This window comes from Nomascus leucogenys, unplaced genomic scaffold (genome assembly GCF_006542625.1).
Source record: "Nomascus leucogenys isolate Asia unplaced genomic scaffold, Asia_NLE_v1 000710F_116640_qpd_obj, whole genome shotgun sequence".
NCBI lineage: Eukaryota > Metazoa > Chordata > Mammalia > Primates > Hylobatidae > Nomascus > Nomascus leucogenys.
Genome location: NW_022096182.1, coordinates 13,989 through 39,775, shown reverse-complemented (window position 1 = coordinate 39,775; position 25,787 = coordinate 13,989). Strand labels below are relative to the sequence as shown.

At 50.2% G+C, this 25,787-nt stretch overlaps 1 protein-coding gene across 1 annotated transcript; it reads left to right on the top strand.

Annotated features, from left to right (window-relative positions):
- Window positions 1-1,385: 1,385 nt before the first annotated feature.
- On the top strand, window positions 1,386-25,577 carry LOC115833843 (aldehyde dehydrogenase, mitochondrial-like). The gene is given in 12 exon segments (XM_030808664.1): window positions 1,386-1,443; window positions 5,986-6,062; window positions 7,303-7,407; window positions 8,537-8,677; window positions 10,639-10,718; window positions 15,314-15,425; window positions 15,926-16,054; window positions 16,795-16,908; window positions 17,574-17,676; window positions 18,106-18,290; window positions 23,595-23,759; window positions 25,416-25,577. Coding segments are annotated over 12 exon segments (1,431 nt in total).
- Window positions 25,578-25,787: the final 210 nt, after the last annotated feature.

The window sequence follows — 25,787 nt, the reverse complement described above, 5'->3', positions numbered from 1 at the left end:
CCATTCGCCATTACACTTTGGAATACAATCTCTCTTCTCTGAGGAGAGTGGAAATGCTTACTCACTTGCGGTCTGAGCTTCTTGAGAAACCCCGCAACATGCAGAGGTGAGCCAGGGGCAGTGAGGACCCAGCCTGCTCGTCTCATAACTCATGGTGGGATAGCCAAAACTTGTCTCAGGTTAGACCAGACGGGCAGGGACCATCCCCCGCCGGCTGCCACATTGCAGAGGTGACCCTGTGGGAACTGCCTTCCCTGAGAATGGCCAGCCAGGACTGCGCCCCTACAGGATCAGCACCATGAGGGGCCCGTGAATGGGCTCCTCAGACCCATGTGCCCGGGAGTCTGGGGAGGCAGGTCCCCCTTCACCACACTTGAGAAACTGCTTGTTGCTCAAGGAAGTTAAACCCCAAACAAATGCCTGTCACAACGCCAGCCACACTGGCCAGGAGCCCACTGCCAAGCTGGCAGGAGCACAGCAGCTGAGTGCTCCCTCAGGCTCTGGGAGGAGGGGTTTTCTTCAAAAAAAAGGAAGTGGTCCTGGCCTGGCCTGTCTCGTGGGCCTAAGAATGTCTTTCGTGGCCTCTGAGGTTAACCTTGCCTGTTCAGTAATGTGGCTGCAGAGAGGAAAATGGGAGTTGGGCTGTGGGCACCCCCATATCTCCCTCAGATCCTCTGCCTCGAGGGCTAGAGGCCCCGGGGGCCCCGGGAATGCTGCCTGCAGACAGGCAGGTCCCCGCAGGCCCTCCACCTCTGCTAGATCATTCTGCCCACCACTGTTGAGGGAACCTCAGCTCTGGGCCTGGCACGAGTCCAGGCCTTGCGGAATGTGCAAGAAAACAAAACAGGCCAACTGCTGGCCTTTGGGGGTTTGCATCTCAAGTAGGGGATGGCGGTTAGTGCCCTGGAGGCCTGGGCTTGTGATGGGGCAAGCACTGCTGGGGCTGGAGGCTGAGGGGAGGACTCTTTCCAGAAGAGGTGTCCCAGCCAAACCTGCCTAACAAGAAGAAAGGGCAGGCTGGGCGCCACGGGTCACACACATAATGCCAGCACTTTGGGAGGCCAGATGGCATCTGGATGCCAAGACCTGTGCTCACCAGGGCCTGATTTTGGATACTGTCAGATCATTCCACAACAATCCTACAGAAGCTGCAAAGAGACACTTCCAGGCAACTTGTCTGGGCAGGGCCCCTTCAAGACGGCAGCTGGGAGTGACACCGAAAGAACAGGCTCCAGTGATCTCTGCTGCTTGTACCCATCATAAGTCCCCTGGGGTTGTCAGTCACCACCCAGGGCTTCAGAGTTCCCCAGGGATGCCTTGGGCGTGCCAGAGCTGTACTCAGAGACCCCTCTTGTTGGTATTTCTGCTGCCCTCCCTGCTGCGACATGGGTACAGATTTCTCCCCTTCATCCATTTTACCAAAATGGATGCGCGTTGGGACAGGTGAGTCCTGGACTCCAGCGGCCTGGGGCCCACACCTGCAAGTAACCTGGGACAGGGTTTCTTTTAATCAAGTTGACTGAGTGGAGAAATGGCCCAGGGGATTTTCTATCCTATCAGTGTTAGACGGATGACACAGTGGTGAAGAGCTGTCAGAGGTAAAGGTGGACACTGAAGTGGTAGGGACAGGTTTTATTCATTTTTCTGAGACACAGTCTCACTCTGTTGCCTAGGCTGAAGTGCATTGGTGCCATCTTGGCTCACTATAACCTCCACCTCCTGAGTTTAAGCAGTTCTCCTACCTCAGCCTTCCGAGTAGCTGGGATTACAAGCATAAGCCACCGTGCCTGGCTAATTTTTGTATTTTTAGTAGAGACAGGGTTTTGCCATGTTGACCAGGCTGGTCTTGAACTCCCGACTTCAAGTGATCTGCCTGCCTCAACCTCCCAAAGTGCTGGGATTACAGGCGTGAGCCACCGCGCCCAACAGGGACAGGTTTTAATCAGTCATAAGCCATTGCCTTAGAGAGCAGGGCCCAGTGGGAACTGAGGTCCACTTGGATTTGTGCGGAGGTGATGGGAGGGGTGGTGGTTGGGAGGGGGGCTCAGGAGTCAGGAAGGGGAACTATAGAGAGCAGGAAGGAGCGTGGTTGGCGTGACACCCGTCTGGGTTTGCTAACTGGTTCTTAGGGTTAGGCTCCTGCCCTCCCTCGGAGGCTGGGGGACAGGGTCCATCTTCTAGTGTTGCTGGAACAAACAGTAACTTCTTTCAGCAGCTTTGGGCTTTCTCAGGCAGGTACAGGCATCCCACGGATGTGGTCTTGAAATGTTGGACACCATGTAACTGTTAAGTCTTTTCATGGGAGTATGGGGATGTGGACTTAAGCATTTGTGTTGAAAGTCTGCAGTTTTTATAGGCCAAGTTTGAGGTCTAGTGGAGATGGGAGCTCAGAGGGAGGCTGGCGAGAATGTGGTCAAGGAGAGAATTTTTGTCAGGACTGTGGCTCTGGATTCAAATGGGCCAAATTGAAATGGGTTTAAATCCTGGCTCTGTGACAGAGTAGCTGGGCAACCTTGGGAAATGTTCCTTCATCTTAGAGACTTAGATCTCTCGTTTTATTTATTTATTTATTTATTTATTTATTTATTTATTTAAATTTTTTTAGAGACGGAGGTCTCACCATGTTGGCCAGGCTGGTCTCAAACTCCTGAGCTCAAGCAGTCCTCCTACCTCGGCCTCCCAAAGTGCTGGGATCATAAGCATGCACCACCACACCCGGCCAGATTTCTCGTTTGAAAAATGAGACCAGTCCTTGCCTCCCAGAATCACCTGAGGATTAAATGGGATGATGTGTGGCTTACCATAAGCCACAGCACACACCAGCTGTTCATGTGTGGCTGGAGTCAGGAGCGGGACTGGCTAAAGAGAAGGTGGCTGTGCTCACATTGGGGTGCAAGCATGTGGGGCCTCATCTGGGCTGAGGACTAGCCTGGACCACCTAAGATGTCATGCTTCTCACACTCAACTAGCAAAGGAATGCCCCTGAGATCGGGTTAAAATGCAGAGTGTGGTGCGGTGGGCCTGCCTTCCTAACACACTTGCAGGTCATGCTCCTTGTTTTGGGACCCACTTTGAGAAGCGAGGGTGAGAAGGGCTTGACTTCCCTAACCTGATCCCCAGGGGAGGCAGAATGAGCAGACACCGCCTGGCTGGAATCATAAGAGCTACTGGGTATTTAGTACATACCAGGTACCAAGAACTATCTGTATATTATTATTATTATTATTATTATTGTTTTTTGAGACAGAGTCTTACTCTGTTGTGCAGGCTGGAGTGCAGTGGTACGATCTCAGCTCACTGCAGCCTCTGCCTCCCGGATTCAAGTGATTTTCCTGTCTCCGCTTCCTGAGTAGCTGGGACTACAGGCACGCACCACCACGCCTGGCTAATTTTTGTAATTTTAGTAGAGACGGTTTCACCACGTTGGCCAGGCTGGTCTTGAACTCCTGACAGGTGATTGACCCGCCTCAGCCTCCTAAAGTGCTGGGATTACAGGCATGAGCCACTGAGCCTGGCCAGTTATTTTGAACCCTGTAATAATTGGCAGACCCTTTTATTCTGCCCCTGCTAGAGATGAGACAGAGGTTCAAAGGAGTTGCACAACTTGCTTAAGATCACACAGCTTGTCAGTGAATTCAAGCCTAAATTCAGAAGATCACAGTAGCTCATCCCTGTAATCCCAGCACTTTGGGAGGCCAAGGCAGGTGGATCATTTGAGGTCAGGAGTTCAAGACCAGCCTGGACAACATGGTGAAACCCCATCTCTACTAGAAATACAAAAATTAGCTGGGCATGGTGGCAGGTACCTGTAATCCCAGCTACTCGGGAGGCTGAGGCAGGAGAATTGCTTGAACCTGAGAGGCAGAGATTGCAGTGACAGACCCATTGCACTCCAGCCTGGGGGACAAGAGCCAGACTTTGTCTAAAAAAAAAAAAGCCCCTCACGCCTGTAATCCCAGCACTTTGGGAGGATGAGACAGGCAGATCACAAGGTCAGGAGATTGAGACCAACTCGGTGAAACCCCGTCTCTACTAAAAATACAGAAATATTAGCCGGGCATGGTGGCAGGCGCCTATAGTCCCAGCTACTTGGGAGGCTGAGGCAGGAGAATGATGTGAACCTGGGAGGCGGAGCTTGCAGTGAGCTGAGATTGTGCCACTGCACTCCAGCCTCAGCGACAGAATGAGACTCCGTCTCAGGAAAAAAAAAAAAGCCCATATTCGTCCAGATTCTTTTTTTTTTTTCAAGAGTCTTTTTCTGTCACCCAGGCTGGAGTGCAGTGGTGCGATCATGGCTCACTGCAGCCTCAACGTCCCAGGCTCAAGTGGTCCTCCCACCTCAGCCTCCTGAGTAGCTGGGACTATGGGCACGCAACCACACCTGGCTAATTTTTCATTTTTTGTGGAGAGAGGGTCTCACTATGTTACCCATGTTGGTTTCAAATTCCTGAGCTCAAGCAATCCTCCCCGCTTGGCCTCCCAAAGTGTCAAGATTACAGGCGTGAGCCACAGCACCCGGCCACCCAGATTCTTGTCTTGAACCTCTGCTCCTTTTTGTGTTTTTTTTTTTTTTTTTTTTGAGGCAGGGTCTTGCTCTGTCACCCAGGCTGGAGGCAGTGGTGTGATCATGGCTCACTGCAGCTTCAACCTCCCAGCCTCAAGCAAGTGATCCTTCCATCTCAGCCTCCTAAGTAGCTGGGACTACAGGCGCACACTACCACACTTGGCTAATTTTTCATTTTTTGTGGAGATGGAGGTCTCACTATGTTACTCAGGTTAGTCTCAAATTCCTCAGCTCAAGCAATTGTCATGCCTTGGCCTCCGAAAGTGCTGGGACTACAGGTGTGAGCCACTGTGCCAGGCCAAATGTCTGCTTTTGACCAGTGAGCCTGGCCACCCCTCCCCAGCCCTGTTGTGAGCCTCGCTCCAGGCTTTGCTTGGCAGCTCAGTATTCTTTATGGTCCAACACTCTGGCCCAGAGTGACCACGGATGTCTCACTGGAATTCTAGGCCAGGGCCAGGACATGCAGGGATGCTGGGGCCAAAGGGACCCCCAAGGAAGGCAGGCAGCGAGGCAAATGTCTTTGCCTTCATGTCACCTGTAGCCTTTGCCCCAGCACTGGCGAGGTGACCATGGACCCTGCCAGGAGACTGGTTTACCAAGCCCGAAAGAAACAGCTTGCTGGGAGATGTCTTCTCTGCACTCCCCAAGACCATCTCCCAGAGCCTGGAAAGCAGAGGGAAAACTCTGACACTTTATTTATGTATTTATTTTTATTTTTATTTTTGGAGATGGAGTTTCACTCTTGTTGCCCAGGCTGGAGTGCAATGGCATGATCTTGGTTCACTGCAACCTCTGCCTCCCGGGTTCTAGCGATTCTCCTGCCTCAGCCTCCCAAGTAGCTGGGACTACAGGTGCCCGCCACCACACCTGGCTAATTTTTTGTATTTTTAGTAGAGATGGGGTTTCACCGTGTTGGCCAGACTGGTCTCAAACTCCGAACCTAAGGTGATCCACCCACCCCAGCCTCCCAAAGTGCTAGGATTACAGGCACGAGCACCACGCGCAGCCTTGCACTTTAATAGGTGACTTTAGGTAATAGGTAAGGACCCTTCTTCTGAGCAAATGGAGGGGCTTTAGCTCTCTGACATTGGCCTCATGAGGAAGGAAGTCTTTCCCCCAGATGTGGCTTGGTTGGGTGATGGCCTGGTCTGAATTACATTATAGAGGCGGAACCGTCCTGGGACCCGCCCTCCTCCCTGACCCCGTTTTTTATCACTTCCTTTCTGGTTCACCAGTAACTCTGGCCACCTTTGCTTTTTCTCAAATCTACCAGACTTATTCCTGCCGTGGGGCCTTTGCACTTGCTATTCCATAGCCTGGACTGCTGGTCCTCTGGCTCTTCCTGTGGACCCCTCCATTTCATCATTCAGGACTCGGTCAAATGTCTGCTCCTCAGGGCGACCTGCCCCTACCACCACGGCTGGAGTTCTCTACTCCCCACCTTAGTCACCTTCTCTGGATCCTGTTCTTCCCTTCACCTTCATCTGTACAGTCTGAGGTGGTCTTCCATGTTTGATTGCCTCTTTATTTCCTGGGCACCACGAGAGCATGGTCTTTGTTGGCTTTTGGCTCTACTGTTTCCTCAGCCCTAGAACTGTGCCTGGCCCATTGCAGGTGTTCATTAAGTATTTGCTGAGTGACTGAAATAATAATCTAAGGCTGGGCATGGTGACTCACGCCTGCAATCCCAGGACCTTGGGTGGCTGAGGAGGGAGTATCGTTTGAGTCCAGCCTGGGGAACACAGAGGGACCTCATCTCTACAAGAAATACAAAAATTAGCCAGGCATAGTGGCGTGTGCCTATGAGTCCCAGCTACTCAGGAGGCTGAGGCAGGAGGATCGCTTGAGCTTGGGAGGAAGAGGCTGCAGGGAGCCGTGATCGCGCCACTGCACTTCAGCCTAGGCAATGGAGTGAGACCCTGTCTCAAAAAAGAAAAAAATAAAAAATAAAAAGAATAATTTAGTTCTCACAACAAATTTGTGTGGGAGTGGAATAGAATGAAGGTGGTTGCAAATTGTTTGCCATTCCTTCTAGGGAGAAGGGGAGGATCTCTCCTCAACCTGGGACTCTGGGCTGAGCCTATGACTCACTTTAACCAACAGAATTTGGTGGCAGAAATGAGGCCAAGTGACTTCTGAAGCTAGATCTTAGGAAGGCTTTCAGCTTCCACCTGGGTCTCTAGGAACACTGTCTCAGAGGAAGCCAACTGCCATGTGGGAAGTCGGACTAGCTTGAGCCAGCCATGCAGTCAGGAAGCCCAAGCAGCCACATGGTGCCAGATGAGTAAGTGCAGAAGCCATCTTGCACATCCAGCCTCAGAGTTAGATGACTGTGGCTCCAGCTGTCCTCACACTATAGCCACACAAGGGAACTCTGCCCAGATGAGCACAACCAGGGGACTCTACTGTAGGAGATAAGAAATAGTTTTAAGCCACTAAGTTTTAGGGTGCTGTTACACAGCAATGGATAACTAGAACAAGTAGGAACATTCTCATCATTTTTTAAAGAAACCAAGGCACTGAAAAGTCAAATGACTTACCCAAGATCACTTGATGGAGTGGGCATTCTGGCCTAGATTGTCTGCAAGGCCTGTGCTTTTCATTTCTAGGCTACACCACTCTGAAATTAATTCATATTTGCTTTTTCTTGTTTTTTTTTTTTTCTTTTTCTTTACAATACTGGTAGTCAGTGTTAGGTTGAGAGCTGGTCCTGAGAACTTCTTTCCTTCTCACTGTAGATCTTCATAAACAATGAATGGCACGATGCCATCAGCAGGAAAACATTCCCCACCGTCAATCCGTCCACTGGAGAGGTCATCTGTCAGGTAGCTGAAGGGGACAAGGTGAGAACCGGTGACTTACCTTGGGGGAGGGATGGATTCATTTTCTATTTTATATGTTTTTGTGTGGCAAAAGCTTTACCATATATGTGTATTACTTTCACAAGTAACAGATGCCAATGAAAAATTCCGAGTAAATTATTCAATAGAAACTTGCCTGCAGACAATGGTGTTAATTCACTTAGTGTAGAACTATAGACTTGGAAGTGAATTCAGCAAATATCTAATAGAGTGTCTCCTTTCCAGACCTGGAAGTTGAACGTCAGAGATGGAAACCTTGTTGGGTAGAATTTGGGTCTCCTAAGATCTAGCTCCTCTGGAGGTTTGAATTGTATAGACTGTGGGAACCAATCGAAACTGATAATATTATGTTTAAAATTTTTTAATTAGACTCTTAGTAAAAATACTGTGTGTTTTTGGCCGGGCACAGTGGCTCAGGCCTGTAATCCCAGCACTTTGGGAGGCTGAGGTGGGAGGATCACTTGAGCCCAGGAATTTGAGAACAGCCTGGGGAAACATAGTGAGATACCATCTCTAAAGTAAACAAAGAAACAAGTAAATAATTTAAAAATAAGAAAATACAGGCCAGGCGCGGTGGCTCACGCCTGTAATCCCAGCACTTTGGGAGGCTGAGGCAGGCGGATCATGAGGTCAGGAGTTTGAGACCATCCTGACCAACATGGTGAAACCCCGTCTCTACTAAAAATACAAAAATTAGCCGGGTGTGGTGGCGTCTGCCTGTAATCCCAGCTACTCAGGAGGCTGAAGCAGGAGAATTGCTTGAACCTGGGAGGCGGAGGTTGTAGTGAGCCGAGATTGCGCCACTACACTCCAGCCTGGGCGACAGAGCGAGACTTCGTCTCAAAAAAGAAAAAAAAGAAAATACAGAAATTATCCGGATTCTTATTCCCACCAGGACTTCATGAAAGGAGGGGACGGTCATGTTATTCAACCCCATTGCTGAAGTCTGGTGCTCATCAGGGCTCTGCCGGGCTAGGAGCATTGTTTATGGGGCAGGTTTTCTGTGCAGCGATGTGCTGATGACCTTCTGGATGTGTTTGTATTCGGAGCTGGTTATTACTGAGAAGGCCTGAGTTTTCCAGGAAGGCTTGAGTTTTCCTGTGTTTTCTAGGAAGATGTGGACAAGGCAGTGAAGGCCGCCCGGGCTGCCTTCCAGCTGGGCTCACCTTGGCGCCGCATGGACGCATCACACAGGGGCCGGCTGCTGAACCGCCTGGCCGATCTGATCGAGCGGGACCGGACTTACCTGGCGGTGAGTCCTCAGCCCTTCTCCCCCTCAGATCCCATGTGGCGAATGGGCTCGCAGCATCCTGTGAACAGCCAGGGGCCACATATCTAACATGGGACTGATGGGAATGGTGTAGGATGGACACCTTTAGAGGGCACCTCTGTACTAACCAGAGGAGCCCTTTCAGTGTCTCCTTTGTTTTTTTGTTTTGTTTTGCCCTTTTGAGATGGAGTCTCACTCTGTCGCCCAGGCTGGAGTGCAGTGGCGACATCTCGGCTCACTGCAACATCCACCTCCTGGGTTCAAGTGATTCTCCTGCCTCAGCCTCCCAAGTAGCTGGGATTACAGGCACAAGCCACCACGCCCAGCTAATTTGTGTATTTTTAGTAGAGACAGGGTTTCACCACATTGGCCAGGCTGGTCTCCAATTCCTGGGCTCAAGTGATCCACCTGCCTCAGCCTCCCAAAGTGCTGGGATTACAGGCATGAGCCACCACACCCGGCCTTAGTGTCCCCTTTGATGTGGCGGGTTTGGCTAAGCAAGAAGGATCTGGGGGCGGGGAGAGGAGCTGTGTCAGGGAGGCCTTCCCAGGACAGAGACCCCTGAGAATGGACACCTCTCCCTGGGCCCCTCCATGGTGGGCCTTCTCCCTGGCTCAAGAGGAGAAGAAACCAGGAGGCAATCTCCTCCGAGCCACCATTGATTCTGCACACAGAAGCCAGAGCAAACCTTCCAGAAGGTAGATTATACATGGCACTCTGCTCTTATCCCTGCATGGCATGCGGTGTTCTTAGGATAACATCCTCAACATTTTCTGTAAGACCCAGCCTGCAACATGGCAAGATCCTGTCTCTACAAAAAGTTAAAAAACTAGCTGAGTATGGTGGTATATGCCTGTAGTCCTAGCTACATGGGAGGCTGAGGCAGGAGGATTGCTTGAGTCCAGGAGTTCAAGGCTGCAGTGAGCTGCGGTGGTGCCACTGCGCTCCAGCCTGGGCAACAGAGTCAGATCCTATCTCAAAAAAAAAATGACCCAGCCTGTTCTAGTTCCATCATCTGAGTCATGCTGCACTGCAGTCCTCACATTCACATGTGCTCCCGAGCCTGGGCTCGCATGCTTGATGGCCAAGCCTCTTTGAGCATCAGCACTTGCACCTGCCTGGGATGCTCTTCACCCTGCTGCCATCGTACCATCCCCTTTGCCCAGTTGCCCCCTACATATCATTTAGGTTCTAGACTAAAGGGCTCATCTCTGGCTGATGTTTCTAGACAGGGCTGGGCAGCCTGGCTCCCTGCTATTTTTTAGCACTTTTTTTAATTATTTTTTTTTTGAGATGGAGTCTCACTCTTCACCCAGGCTGGAGTGCAGTGGCATGATCTCGGCTCACTGCAACTTTTACCTCCCGAGTTCAAGCAATTCTCCTGCCTCAGCCTCCCCACTAGCTGGGATTACAGGTGTGCACCACCACGCCCAGCTAATTTTGTATTTTTGATAAAGTCAGGCTTTCACTGTGTTGGCGAGGCTGGTCTCAAACACCTGACCTCAGGTGATCTACCTGCCTCGGCCCCCCAAAGTGCTGGGATTATAGGTGCGAGTCACTATGTCCAGCCTCTAGCACTCTTAACACATGTGACTGAGGACTTGTGTCATTATGCGCGGTCTCTTTGCTCTGTAAGTTCCACGCTGGTCTCTATCCCAACACCTGGATATGGTAGAGAGCAGAAGCTAAAAGAGTGTGTTTGTGAAATCACTGAGTGAGAAGTTGGTGCCTCATCCTGCCTGGCCCCCTTCCTCCTCCTCCCTGCCTTTGGAGAGACCATGTCAATAGTCCAGAGATGCCAGTGATATTTGGCAGCACAAAGGGGACTCTCACCCTGGGCTTGCACCAGCCCTTCTCAGTCCCAGCCTTGGCGCCCTCTGTCAGCCCTTTGTTTTCCTCTCATTCCTGCACCCACGTCTCTGCTGACCTTGTTTTCTTCTCAGGCCTTGGAGACCCTAGACAATGGCAAGCCCTATGTCATCTCCTACCTGGTGGATTTGGACATGGTCCTCAAATGTCTCCGGTATGGGCTCAGCTTTCCTGTTCTTTGTTCTGGCAGGGGAAAAAGGGAGGTGACATTGTTAGGAGGTAAAAATTAAATTACAAAAATTCAAAAGGGGCAGGGCATGGTATCTCATGCCTATAATCCTAGCACTTTGGGAGGCTGAGCCAGGCGGATTATGTGTGGTCAAGAGTTTGAGACCAGCCTGGCCAACATGATGAAACCCCATCTCTACTAAAAATATAAAAATTAGCTGAGCATGGTGGCACACACATGTAATACCAGCTACTCAGGAGGCTAAGGTAGAAGAATCTCTTGATCCCTGGAAGTGGAGGTCACAGCGAGAGAAGATGATGCCACTGCACTCCAGCCTAGGTGACAGAGTGAGACTTTGTCTCAAAAACAAAAACGAAAAACAAATAAATTAGAAAACTTCAAAAGGATCACAGGAGTCAGAGAAGCCTACTCCATTTAGACTCCAGCTCATGGGAAAATCCTTCAATATCACAAATTGTGACTTAGTCATAAATGCTTTATTTTGTTCTTGAGTCACTTTTGGTACTTTCTGTGTCACTTGGAACTTGTCCATTTTATCGAGGTTATCTAATTTGTTGGTATACAATTGTTCACGGTATTCTCTTATAATCCTTTTTATCTCTGTAAGATCTGTAGTGATGTCTTCATTTTCAGTTTTACTTATTTGGGTCTTCTCTCTGTTTCTTAGCCTAGCTAAAGTTTGTCTATTTCGTGAATGTTTTCAAAGAACCAAACTTTTGGTTTTGTTTATTTTATTGTTTTTCTATTCAAGAAAATACTCTCTGTTTCAGTCTTTATTATTTTGTCTATCTCTGTTTCAGTCTTTATTATTTCCTTCCTTTTACTAGCTCTGGGTTTGGTTTAATGAAAAATGTTTTATTGATTGATTGATTGATTATTATTATTATTACTTTTTGAGACAGAGTCTCGCTCTGTCGCCCAGGCTGGAGTGCAGTGGTGCGATCTCTGCTCACTGCAAGCTCCGCCTCCCGGGTTCACGCCACTCTCCTGCCTCAGCCTCCTGAGTAGCTGCGACTACAGGCGCCCGCCACCACGCCCGGCTAATGTTTTGTATTTTTAGTAGAGATGGGGTTTCACCGTGTTAGCCAGGATGGTCTCCATCTCCTGACCTAGTGATCCACCTTCCTTGGCCACCCAAAGTGCTGGGATTACAGGAGTGAGTCACTGCGCCCGGCCGATTGATTGATAATTTTAATTTTTTTTTGAGGCAGGGTCTCACTCTTGCCCAGGCCGGAGTGCAGTGGCACAATCATAGTCGACTGCAGCATTGACCTGGGCTCAAGCAATCTTCCCACCTCAGCCTCCTAAGTAGCTGGGACCACAGGCGTGCACCACCACACCTGGATACTTTTTAAATTTTTTGTATAGACGGGGGTCTTACTATGTTGCCCAGGCTAGTTTTGGACTCCTGGGCTCAAGCGATCTTCCCACCTTGGCCTCCCAAAGTGCTGGGATTACAGGCACGAGTTACTATGCCCAACAACCATAAACATTTCAATGGCCAAGGAACAAGAGCTTTGTTAGAGCCCTTGTGTTGGAGCTGCCAGGAATTCACTGAGGATGGGCACAGTGGCTCACACCTAGAATCCCAGCACTTTGGGAGACTGAGGTGGGTGGATCATTTGAGGTCAGTAGTCCAAGAGCAGCCTGGCAAACATGGTGAAACCCCATCTCTACTAAATATACAAAAATTAACCAGGCAGCAGTGGCACATGCCTGTAGTCCCAGCTACTCAGGAGGCTGAGGCACGAGAATCACTTGAACCCAGGAGGTGGAGGTTACAGTGAGCCGAGATCATGCCACTGCACTCCAGTCTGGGTGACAGACTGAGACTCCATCTCAAAAAAAAAAAGAAATTCAGTGGAGCCCAACTTAGACGATAGAGTCAAGGGGTCTCTAATGGAAAAGGCCATCGAGTCTCGCTCACCTCCCTGCTTGCTTCATTCTCCTCAGCGACACTGGCTTTGAGGGCCAGGTTTTTGTTTTGTTTTGTTTTGTTTTGTTTTTTGAGACAGAGTCTTGCTCTTTTGCCCAGGCTGGAGTGCAGTGGCATGATCTCTGCTCACTGCAAGCTCCGCCTCCCAGGTTCACGCCATTCTTCTGCCTCAGCCTCCCAAGTAGCTGGGACTACAGGCGCCTGCCACCACGCCCGGCTAATTTTTTGTATTTTTAGTGGAGATGGGGTTTCACCATGTTAGCCAGGATGGTCTCGATCTCCTGACCTCGTGATCCACCCGCCTCAGCCTCCCAAAGTGCTGGGATTACAGGCGTGAGCCACCATGCCCGGCCGAGGGCCAGTTTTTATGTTGGGACCTGGTAGCCCACACCACCTGTTCTTGCACCTCCATGCCTGATTCCAGCCAGGCTAAGCTGTCATCTTTTAGTTGTAATGCCATATTCCTGAGAGAGGACCCTGAGTGGCTGGCCTTGGTTCTGACCAACTGTGGCCAAGGGTAGACAGATCATTTGTGTACATAGTGGCTGCCTCCCTATGACATGTAAACAGAGATGGTGGGGAGAAAGCAGTGCCATAAGAGTAGAGGCTGGACAAGAAAACAGTTGGGCTGGGCGCGGTGGGTCATGCCTGTAATCCCAGCACTTTGGGAGGCCAAGGCGTGTGGATCACCTGAGGTCAAGAGTTCAAGACCAGCCTGGCCAACATGATGAAACCCCATCTCTACTAAAAATACAAAACTTAGACGGGTGTGGTGGCAGGCATTCTACTTGTAAGTCTGAGGCAGGAGAATCGCTTGAACCTGGGAGGCGGAGGTTGCAGTGATCTATCGCGCCACTGCACTCCAGCCTGGGGGACAAGTGGGAGACTTTGTCTCAAAAAAAAAAAAAAAAGAAAACAGTCGGTATCCTTCACAACAGGCGCACATAGCCAGCACAATCACGCCTCCCCGGGGACACTGGGCAATGTCCAGAGACATTTTTGGCAGCCTCGACTGCGAGGGGAAGGGTACTACTGGCATCTAGTGGATAGAAGTCAGAGATGCTGCTCAACATCGTGCAATGTCCAGGACAGTCCCACAACAAAGAATTCTCCAGCCCCAAATGTCAGCAGTGCCAAGGCTGCAAAACTCCCTCTGCAAGGACACCCCAGAGAGAGCAGCCTGGTACATCTCAGTTGGGGCCAAACGCTTTCCTGAATTTTGGCATTTTGCTTTTGTGCTGATGAAATAACTTCTGGGGCTTGCAAAACACATGTCATGTAGACTGTGTTTGTATAGATCTGGGAGAGGGAAGGTGCAATGCCTGGGCTTGCATAGATTGGCAACCCCCTAGCTAGCTTTCTTCCAGGGTCACAAACCCATGTTCAAACCCAAGTCACTAGCCAGGTGCTAATGGCTCGAGCCTGTAATCCCAGCACTTTGGGAGGCCAAGGCAGGAGGATCACTTGAGCTCAGGAGTTTGAGAGCAGCCTGGGCAACATAGGGAGACCCGCATCTCTACAAAAAATTTGAAAACATTAGCCAGGCATGGTGACATGTGCCTGTCGTCTCAGCTACTCAGGAGGCTAAGGTGAGAGGATCACTTGAGCCCAGGAGGTCAAGGCTGCAGTGAGTTATGATCGTGCCACTGCACTGCAGCCTGGGCAACTGAGCAAGACCCTGTTTCTTTCTTTTTCTTTTTTTCTTTTCTTTTTCTTTTTTTTTTGAGACAGAGTCTCGCTCTGTTGCCCGGGCTGGAGTACAGTGGTGCGATCTCGGCTCACTGCAACCTCCGCCTCCCAGGTTCAAGCGATTATTCTGCCTCAGCCTCTTGAGGTGCTGGGATTACAGGTGCCAGCCACCACGCCCAGCTAATTTTTTGTATTTTTAGTAGAGATGGGGTTTCACCCCTTGGCCAGGCTGGTCTCGAACTCCTGACCTCGTGATCTGCTCACCTAGGCCTCCCAAAGTGCTGGGATTACAAGTGTGAGCCACCATGCCCAGCAAGACCCTGTTTCTTAAAAAAAACAAGGTCAGGCATGGTGGCTCACACTTGTAATCCCAGCACTTTGGGAGGCCGAGGCAGGTATCACGAGGTCAGGAGTTCGAGACCAGTCTGGCCAAGGTGGTGAAACCCCATCTCTACTAAAAATACAAAAAAATAGCCAGGCATAGTGGCAGGTGCCTGTAATCCCAGCTACTCGGGAGGCTGAGGTAGAGAATTGCTTGAACCTGGGAGGCGGAGGTTGCAGTGAGCCGAGATCACACCACTGCACTCCATCCTGGGTGACAGAGCGAGACTCTGTCTCAAAAGAAAGAAAAGAAATGAAGAAAAAAATTCTAATTCCTGGGCATGAGCCCCAGAGAGTGGGATTGAGTAGATTGGAAGTGGACTCCTGGGATCTGGTGTTTTTTACAAGAACCCCAGGCGATTCTGAGGCTTAAGGGTTAGCTACCTAGATTATTGTGAGCTTCGCAGTCACTTGTCTTTCTCTGAATAAGCCAAAAGCAAGGGCAGTTTTCAGAAAGACTCAGCTGGACCAGTTTGAGTCTTCTCTTTCTGCCAGGGTTTGCAGGGGTCCCTGACAATCATTGATTCGAGCTTGAGCGTTATTTTTTTTAAAGGTATTATGCCGGCTGGGCTGATAAGTACCACGGGAAAACCATTCCCATTGACGGAGACTTCTTCAGCTACACACGCCATGAACCCGTGGGGGTGTGTGGGCAGATTATTCTGGTGAGTCCAGCCTCCCTGGAGTTTCTTCAGGGTGCCCTGAGATTTGGCAGTCTGCCAGGCTCATTGCAGGGGTTCTGGGGGTGGTGTTGGAAGGCAGCCTGGGTGGCAGGTAAGAAGATGGGCTCTGACAAAGCCAATCTGGTTTGAGTCTCAGCCCTGCCACTCGTGAATTCTGTAACCTTGGGCAAGTCACTTATATCCCAAGCCTCAGTTTCCCCATCTGAAAAGTGGAAGTGGGCATAGTGCCTGTCTTAGGGAGGTAATTAGGGCTTAGCATGGTGTCATGGACGTAAAAACACGGATAAATGTGAGTCTGTCATCCTTGTGCACCGCCTGCCTCGTCCATCCATCTTAAAACCACGATGGATGGAGTTAGGGGAGGAAACGCAGGGTTCAGAGAACTCGGTGCTGCTTCTGCCCTCTGGGGTTGCCACCTTCTGCTACCCAGTGTAGTTCTCTGAGGAAGCTTGGATTTCGACAGCGGCTGCTATTTGTTGCAGTGGAATTTCCCACTCCTGATGCAAGCATGGAAGCTGGGCCCAGCCTTGGCGACTGGAAACGTGGTTGTGATGAAGGTAGCTGAGCAGACGCCCCTCACCGCCCTCTATGTGGCCAACTTGATCAAGGAGGTGCGTGGCTTGTCCCGGTCTTAACCTCTAAATGCCCTTGTTGAGGCTTGTTCTAAAGGAGTTCTGAGGAGGGTCTCAGGGGTCCCTAAACAGGGAGGCATGTTTGTGGAGCCCCCATCATCATGTGAACCAGAGTGGCTCCCTCTTAGCTTTTTTCCACATTGGACTTCACTGCAAGATCCCCTTTGAAGAATTAAAAATATTGCTGTAGGCCAGGCTCGGTGGCTCACACCTGCAATCCCAGCACTTTGGGAGGCCAAAGCAGGAGGATTGCTTGAGTCCAGGAGTTTGAGACCAGCCTGGGCAACAAAGCAAGACCCCGTCTCTACAAAAAATTAAAAATTAGCTGGGTGGCACGCACCTGTAGTCCAAACTGCTTGGGAGGTTAAGGCAGGAGGATCACTTGAGCCCAGGAGTTTGAGGCTGCCGTGAGCTGTGATCACAACATTGCACTCCAGCCTGGGTGCCAGAGAGAGACTCGGTCTCAAAAAACAAACAAAACCCACTGTTGTTCTAAATGAATGCTGTCAGGAGAGGGGCAAAGACACAGGGAACCCCAGCGAACAGGCTTCTTCTCCGTCCCATTTAGAATTCCCATGTAGTGCCCCATACAACTAGCTTCTGACCACGTGTCCTTGGCAGACTGTCCCACCCTCTCTGAGAAAGGATGCGTCTTCCCCTGGTCAAGCCCTTCAGAATAGGAGGGTGACTCCCAGTGTCCCCTGGCTGTTTGCTCACAGGCCGGCTTTCCCCCTGGTGTGGTCAACATTGTGCCTGGATTTGGCCCCACTGCTGGGGCCGCCATTGCCTCCCATGAGGATGTGGACAAAGTGGCATTCACAGGCTCCACCGAGGTAAGGTGACCCTGGCCTCAAGCTTGCAGCCTCCTTGGCCCAGGTTCCCCCTGTCCTCAGTGGACGACATGCTCAAGGTGAGCTCCTGGGTGTCAAGTGGAGGTCTCTTCCTCCAGGACTTGCCCTCTGCAGAGCTCAGGCGAGGACCCTGTAGGTACCAGGAGGGGTGGGCAGGGTTGAGCCCTTTGTGGTCTGGTTGCCACACTAGCTGCCCTTGGGAGGGGCCAGTGTCCCATGTGGACTAAGGAGGCCAGGCCTAGCCAGACTCCACACAGCCCAGAGCTGACCGTTTGCCCCAAATCAAAGCACCTTGGCCAGGTCAGACTCCTTGACCAGGACTACCACTGTGGTTAAAAATTAGCCCTGTGTGGTGGTGTGTGTGTGTGGTCCCAGCTACTCAGAAGGCCGAGGCAGGAGGGTTGCCAGAGCCTGAGAGGTCAAGGCTGCAGTGAGCTGAGATCACGCCACTGCACTCCAGCCTAGGTGACAGAGCGAGACCCTGTCTAAAAGAAAAAAAAAAGTGAATGTCTATTTGGTGAAATTCTCTAGGTCTCTCATGGTCCAGTTGCTCGCTCAAGCCGTGGGGGACTGTCTTCTGTGTCTATAGAGTGCTGGACTCTTTCTCCCTGCACTGAGAGCTCGTTCCTGTCTCTCTGTCCCCACAGATTGGCCACGTAATCCAGGTTGCTGCCGGGAGCAGCAATCTCAAGAGAGTGACCCTGGAGCTGGAGGGGAAGAGCCCCAACATCATCATGTCAGATGCCGATAGTGAGTTCCCAGCTGGAGGAGGCCTGGCCTTGAAGGCAGTCCTGGCCGCCTGTGTTGTGGCTCCAGCCGATCCTGTCGCTCCCAGTGCCCAATGGCATTGGTTGCTGTCCCTTGGGCCTCAGGATAAGACGCCAGCGCAGGGCCTGTGTGGCCTGGCCTTGGCCTGTCCCCAGCCTCTCCCTGGCTGCTCTCTGCATCATCAGGCTAGGCCACGCCCCTGCTATCTGACTCATCCACTCGCCGCCATCACGCTCTTTGTCCTGGTTGGCAGTGGGCTCCCAGATCGCCCCTCCTATCTGTCTCTGGCACCCAGCAGGCATCAACCCTGACAGTGGTGGGAACAGGCTCCATTGGGCAGGCAGCCGCCGGGGCCAGGGTCCTCCTCCTCTTCTCACTGTCACCTTTCTGTCCCCTGCCCACTTCCTGCAGTGGATTGGGCCGTGGAACAGGCCCACTTCGCCCTGTTCTTCAACCAGGGCCAGTGCTGCTGTGCCGGCTCCCAGACCTTCGTGCAGGAGGACATCTATGATGAGTTTGTGGAGCGGAGCGTTGCCCGGGCCAAGTCCCGGGTGGTTGGGAACCCCTTTGATAGCAAGACCGAGCAGGGGCCGCAGGTGAGCCAGGCAGTGCAACAGGGTCTGGGTGTCCAGAGCCAGCATGAGAAGCAGAGAGGGCATCGGGCTTAGATCAGTTGGGACTGGGTTCAGGTCTCAGCTCTACCACACAGCAGCTGTGTGCCTTTGGGAAGCTATGTTCCCTCCCTCAGCCTTCATTTCCCCATCTCGAGCCCTGCCCTGCCTCATTCACAGGGCGGCTGTGATGTGGAAATTAATCCTGGGAAGCACTTTGTAAATTGCATATATGTAACAAATACCAGGAGTGTCTGCAAAAGGGAGTGTGTGTTTCCAAGACCTTGGTCATCAGTAGAAATGTATCCACCAGAAGATACACAGCCCTGTGAACCTTGGTATGGTCTGAGAGCCATGGTATGGCTGGTGTAGGGACTTTATTTCACTTCATGTTTTGAGCTGTTTGATTTTGTTTATTTATTTATTTATTTACCTATTTATATTTTAGAGACAAGGTCTCTGTTGACCAGGCTGGAGTGTAGTGGTGCAATCATACCTCACCTCAGCTTTGAACTCCTGGGCTCAAGCAGTCCTCCTGCCTTTGCCTCTCAAAGTGCTGGGATTGCAGACATGAACCACCACGCCTGGCCTGGATTTTACTTTTGAGCAGTTGTAGGTTTATAGAAAAATAGAGCTGAACGTACAGAGAGTGCCCATATATTACTTTGCACCTCCCTGTTCCCCCAGTTTCCCCTTTATTCACATCCTGCACGAGTGTGGTTCATCTGTTAGTATTGATGAGCCAATACTGGTACCTTATTATTAACTTAAGTCTGTAGTGTATATTTGAGTTTTGCTTTTTTTTTTTTTTGAGACAGGGTCTTGTTCTGTCGTCCAGGCCTGCAATGCAGTGACGGGATCTCGACTCATGCCACCCAGGTTCAAGCAATTCTCGTGCCTCAGCCTCCTGAGTAGCTGGGACTACAGGTGCACACCACCACGCCTGGCTAATTTTTTGTATTTTAGTAGAGACAGGGTTTCACTCTGTTGCCCAGGCTGGGCTCGAACTCCTGAGCTCAGGCAATCTGCCATCAGGCACCCAGCCTTGGGGTCATTTTTTGTGTTGTTGTATGGGCCTAGACAAATGTATCATAATATGTATGATACCATCATTCTAGTATCATGTAAATATATTTGTGCCCTGAAACCCCCGTCCTCCACCTATTCTTCCCTCTCTTCCTCCCCTGAGCCCTGGAAGGCAACCACTGATTTTTTTTTTTTTTTTGAGACAGAGTCTCGCTGCATCACCAGGCTGGAGTGCAGTGGTGCGATCTCGGCTCACTGCAACCTGTACCTCCTGGGTTCAAGCGATTCTCCTGCCCCAGTCTCCTGAGTAGCTGGGACTTACAGGTGCATGCCACCATGCCCAGCGAATTTTTGTATTTTTAGTAGAGACAGGGTTTCACCATGTTGGCCAGGATGGCCTCAATCTCCTGACCTCGTGATCCACCCACCTCGGCCTCCCAAAGTGCTGGGATTACAGGTGTGAGCCATTGTGCCTGGCCAATCTTTTTATTGTCTCTATAGTTTTGCCTTTTCCAGATTGTCTTATACAAATCATACAGTAGGTAGCCTTCTCAGACTGGCTTCTTTCTTTTAGCAGTTTGCATTTCTGGTTCCTCAGTGGAGAGCCACAGCCATGTCTGAGGATGGACTGGCCTTGCCATGGGACAGGGTTATGTGCCCAACATCCCCCTCTTTGATTTTTTTTAGAGACAGGGTCTTGTTCTGTTGCCCAGGCTGGAATGCAGTGGTGTGATCATGGCTCACTGCAGCCTCAACCTCTTGGCCTCAAGTGATCCTCCTGCTTCAGCCTCCCAAGTAGCTGGGACTACAGGCACATGTCACCACACCTGGCTAATATTCATACTTTTTGTAGAGATGAGGTCTTGCTATGTTACCCAGGCTGGTCTTGAATTGCTGGGCTCAAGCAATCCTCTCACCTCAGCCTCCCAAAGTCCTGGGATTGCAGGTGTGAGCCACTGTGCCTGGCCTTCAACATCTCTATCTTTAATAGCTTTATTGAGATATAATTCATGTAGCATAAAATGCACTATTTTAGTGTACGATTCAGTGATTTTTAGTATATTCACAACATTGTGCAACCATCACCACTAATTCTATATTATTGTCATTACCTCCCCTAAATATCCTGTACCCATTAGCAGTCACTCCCCATTCCTCCCCCCACCAGGCCTAGGCAACCACCAATCTATGTTCTGCCTGTAGATTTATCTATTGTGGACATTTTATACAAATGGAATCCTACACTACATGGTTCTTTGTGTCTGGCTTCTTCCACGTAGCCATGTTTTAAAGGTTCATCCATGTTGTAACAAGAATGTATCAGAATATAAAAGGCCAAGTAATATTCCATTGTGTGGATAGACCACATTTTGATTTTTCCATTAATCTATTGACAGACACTTGATTGTTTCCACCTTTTGGTTACTGTGAATAGTGCAGCTAGGAACACTAACATTTCTTTCTTTCTTTCTTTTGAGACAGTCTCGCTCTATCACCCAGGCTGGCGTGCAGTGGCACCATCTCGGCTCACTGCAACCTCCACCTCCTAGGTTCAAACAATTCTGTCTCAGCCTCCTGAGTAGGTGGGACTACAAGTGCACACCACCACACCCTGCTAATTTTTGTATTTTTAGTAGAGACGGGGTTTCACAAGATGGTCAGGCTGGTCTCGAACTCCTGACCTCAGGTGATCCATCTGCCTTGGCCTCCCAAAGTGCTGAGATTACAGGTATGAGCCACCGCACCTGTCCTAACATTTCTTTTCTTTTCTTTTTTTTTTTTTTTTTTTGAGACAGAGTCTTGCTCTGTCTCCAGGCTAGAGTACAGTGGCACGATCTCGGCATACTGCAACCTCCACCTCCTGGGTTTGAATGATTCTCCTGCCTCAGCCTCCCGAGTAGCTGAGATTACAGGGGCCCACCACCACGCCCAGCTAATTTTTTGTATCTTTAGTAGAGACGGGGTTTCACTATGTTGGCCAGGCTGGTCTTGAACTCCTGACCTTGTGATCCGCCCACCTCAGCCTCCCAAAGTGCTGAGATTACAGACATGAGCCACTGCACCCGTCCTAACATTTCTTTTTGTCTCATTTCTCTTTGTGGCTAATTATTAAGGTAATATAAACTTGCATTAATAATTTTAATGAGAAAGTGTTTAGGCTATATGTGGCAACTCACATCTGTAACCCCAACACTTTGGGAGGCTGAGGCAGGAGAATCTCTTGAGCCCAGGATTTCAAGATCAGCCTGGGCACTACAGCAAGACCTCGTCTCTACTAAAAAAAAAAAAAAATGCAAATCATGACCAGCCTGTCCAACATGGTGAAACCTCATCTCTACTAAAAATACAAAAACTATTCAGGCATTGTGGTGGGTGCCCATAATCCCAGCTACTCGGGAGGCTGAGGCAGGAGAATCATTTGAACCTGGGAGGCAGAGGTTGTGGTGAGCCAAAATTGTGCCACTGCACTCCAGCCTGGGTGACAGAGTGAGACTCTGTTTCAAAAACTAAGTAATTTTTTTTCAAAAAAGCAAAAAAAATTAGCTAGACATAGTGATGCGTGCCTATACTCTCAGCTACTTGGGAGGCTGAGGTGGGAGCCCAGAAGGTCAAGCCTGCAGTGAGCAGTGATCACACCACTGCACTGCTGCCTGAGCGACAGAGTGAGACCCTGACTCTTTTAAAAAAAAAGGTTTTAATGTAAAAAATAAGACTTTGTTGCATTTCTTTTATTCTCCATCGGTAACCACGCATGCACACACAGTTATGCTGTATGTTTATTTTTTTTAAAATAGGCCGGGTGTGGTGGCTAACCCCTGTAATCCTAACACTTGGGAGGGAGGCCAAGGTGAGTCAATTACTTGAGCCCAGGAGTTCGAGACTAGCCTGGGCAACATAGCAAAACTCCATCTCTACTAAAAATATAAAAATTACCCAGGTGTGGTGGCGCACACCTGTGGTCCCAGCTACTCGGGAGACTGAGGTGAGAAGATACCTGAGCTCAGGGAGGTTGAAGTTGCAGTGAGCCATGATTGTGCCACTGCTCTTCAGACTGGGCAATACAGTGAGACCCTGTCGCCCTTCTCCCCTACCCCATAAAGGAGTATATAGTGCATATTGTTCTACAAGCTTTCCTTCTTTTTTTTTGAGACGAAGTCTTTGTTGCCAAAGCTGGAGTGCAGTGGCACGATCTCGGCTCACTGCAACCTTCACCTCCCTGGTTCAAGTGATTCTCCTGCCTCAGCTTCCCGAGTAGCTGGGACTACAGGCACGTGCCACCATGCCCAGCTAATTTTTGTATTTTTAGTAGAGATGGGGTTTCACTGTGTTGGCCAGGCTGGTCTCGAACTCTTGACCTCATGATCGGCCTGCCTCGGCCCCCCAAAGTGCTGGGATTACAGGCGTGAGCCACTGCACCCGGCCCAAGCTTTCCTTCTTTTTACAGAATATCTTGGGCCATCTTTCTGTGTCGGTTCACAGATCTATTAGTGGCAACCGAATATATTGGATGCACCGTAATAATTTTAACCAACCCCTCTACTGATTTATACTTAGAATTGTTTCCATCTTTTGCCTTTATAAAATGCTTCCCCAGCCTGGGCAACAAGGCAAAACCCTGTCTCTACTAAAAATACAAAAATTAGCCCAGCATACTGGCGTATGCCTATAGTCCCAGCTACTCGGAAGGCTGAGGTGGGAGGATCATTTGAGTATGGGAGACGGAGGTTGCAATGAGTGGAGATTGCACCACTGCACTCCAGCCTGGGTGACAGAGTGAGACCCCGTCTCAAAAACAAAAATACAAAAAAAAAAATACTCCCTAGTGAATATCCTTGTTCATTTCTCTTTGTGCATATGTAGAATAAATTCCTGGAAGTTAAATAGCTGGGCCAAAGGGTCTGAGCATATAATTTTTGAGCAATATTAATAAACCACTTTCTCTAAAGGCTGTATCAGCCTGTCATCCTTCTAACAGTGTATGTAACAGTCTCTTGCTATCAGTGTATTTTCTTCCTAAACTTTTTGGTAATCTTATAGTTGAAAAGTAAAAATTGATTTGATGTCATTTTCTCTGGTAGGCTGAGGAAGTCGGGCCTTTTTTGTGTTTTCTGTTATTGGCCCTGTGTGTTTCCTCTTCTGATCTTGCTTACTCATGACGTTCGTCCATTTCCCAGTTGTCTTGTTGCCACATAATTCTAAGCCTGAAGCCTAGGAGAGGTCTGAATCCGATGTCTCCATAACTCCGGGTTCCTTCTCCCAGAGGTGGATGAAACTCAGTTTAAGAAGATCCTCGTCTATATCAACACTGGGAAACAAGAGGGGGCGAAGCTGCTGTGTGGTGGGGGCATTGCTGCTGACCGTGGTTACTTCATCCAGCCCACCGTGTTTGGAGACGTGTAGGATGGCATGACCATCGCCAAGGAGGAGGTGAGCACCTGGGGCCGGTGCTTTGGGAACGTTCTTGGCGGGAGGTGAGGTAAACAGTTCAGCCTGGCATCCTGACGCTGTCACCCGTCTGCTAGCTCGGGGCCAGATCTCGAGTTATGCCCAGAACCAGTGCCCATAACAAGTTATTCATAGTATGTATCTGATCTTGTCACTCCTCTTCAGCTTGTACCCTCTGTCTGGGAGATTGTCTGCATTCCTCAGCATGGCCTGCAGGCCTTTGTGTCCTGGCCCTCAGAGCCAGGAGTCTAGGAATGACACTGCCTGTTCCTTCCCATGACTTTTTTACTTTCGGTCAGCGTCTTGCTCTGTTGCCCAGACTGGAGTGCAGTGGTATAATCATGGCTCCTTATAGCCTTGAACTCCTGGGCTCAAATGATCCTCCCACCTCAGCCTCCTGAGTAGCTGGGACTATAGGTGCTCACTACTATGCCTGGCTAATTTTTTAAAAAAATTTTAGTACAGGTTGGGCACAGTGGCTCACGCCTGTAATCCCAACACTTTGGGAGGCCAAGGCGGGTGGATCACCTGAGGTCAGGAGTTCGAGACCAGCCTGGCCAATGTGGCAAAACCCTGTCTATATTAAAAATAAAAAATTAGCCCGGTGTGGTGGTGCTTGCTTGTAATCCCAGCTACTCTGGAGGCTGAGGTAGGAGAATCACCTGAACCCGGGAGGCAGAGGTTGCAGTGAGCTGAGGTCATGCCACTGCACTCCAGCCTGGGCAACAGAGCGGGATTCCATCTCCGATTTTAGCCACGCCTGGCTAATTTTTGTATTTTTAGTAGAGACAGGGTTTCACCACGTTGATCAGGCTGGTCTCGAACTCCTGACTTCGTGATCTGCCTGCCTCGGCCTCCCAAAGTGCTGGGATTACAGGCATGAGCCACCATGCCCGGCTTGTTTTTCTCTTCTTTTTTTGAGACAGAGTCTCACTCTGTCGCCAGGCTGGAGTGCAGTGGCGCGATCTCGGCTCACTGCAACCTCTGCCTCCCAGGTTCAAGCGATTCTCCTGCCTCAGCCCCTACTAGTAACTGGGATTACAGGCGCACACCACCACACCTAGCTAATTTTTCTTATTTTTAGTAGAGATGGGGTTTCACCATTTTGGCCAGGCTGGTCTCGAACTCCAGACCTCAGGTGATCCACCTGCCTCAGCCTCCCAAAATGCTGGGATTACAGGTGTGAGCCATCATGCCCGGCCAAATTTTTTTTTTTTTTTGAGTAAAGACAAGGTCTCACTGTGTTTGCCAGGCTGGACTCCAACTCCTAGACTCAAGTAGTTCTCCCACCTTGGCCTCCCAAAGTGCTGGGACTACAGGCGTGAGCCACAATGCCCAGCTGACTTAAATTGTTTGACACTAAATCTGTGTGTCACATGTGAATAACATACCTGGCAGGATTGTTTAGAAACGGGATACTCTATGTAAAGTCCGGGGCCCACAGGAGGAAGTTGGCCCCTGTTGGCTCCATTCCCTCTGTGTTCTGCTGAGCTTGATGGCTGTTGTCTTCCCCTGGAACTGTTAAAGCATGACTGGGGGCTCATCCCCCAATCTGGAATCATCTGTTCTGCTCTGAGTGAGCTCGATGGCAGGTGCCTCCGTGTTGCCAAACCCCCCTACTCTGCTCTCTCACTCCAGATCTTCGGGCCGGTGATGCAGATCCTGAAGTTCAAGACCATAGAGGAGGTTGTTGGGAGAGCCAACAATTCCACATACGGGCTGGCCGCAGCTGTCTTCGCAAAGGATTTGGACAAGGCCAATTACCTGTCCCAGGCCCTCCAGGTGGGCACTGTGTGGTAAGAGCCTCCCAGCAGCCCCTCACAACCCAACAGAGATTCCTCAAAGGCAGGGCCTTCTGGAATCCGGTGGTCACCATCCTGGAATTTGGGGAGCTGGGCTCAGTTTCTCCTGGGTCAGGGTATGATGTCGATTTGAGAGGTCCTGCCACCTCACCTCCAAAGGATCAAGCTTCTCTGCGGTGCAAAGGCCCTGCACCTGTCCTTGGCAGGC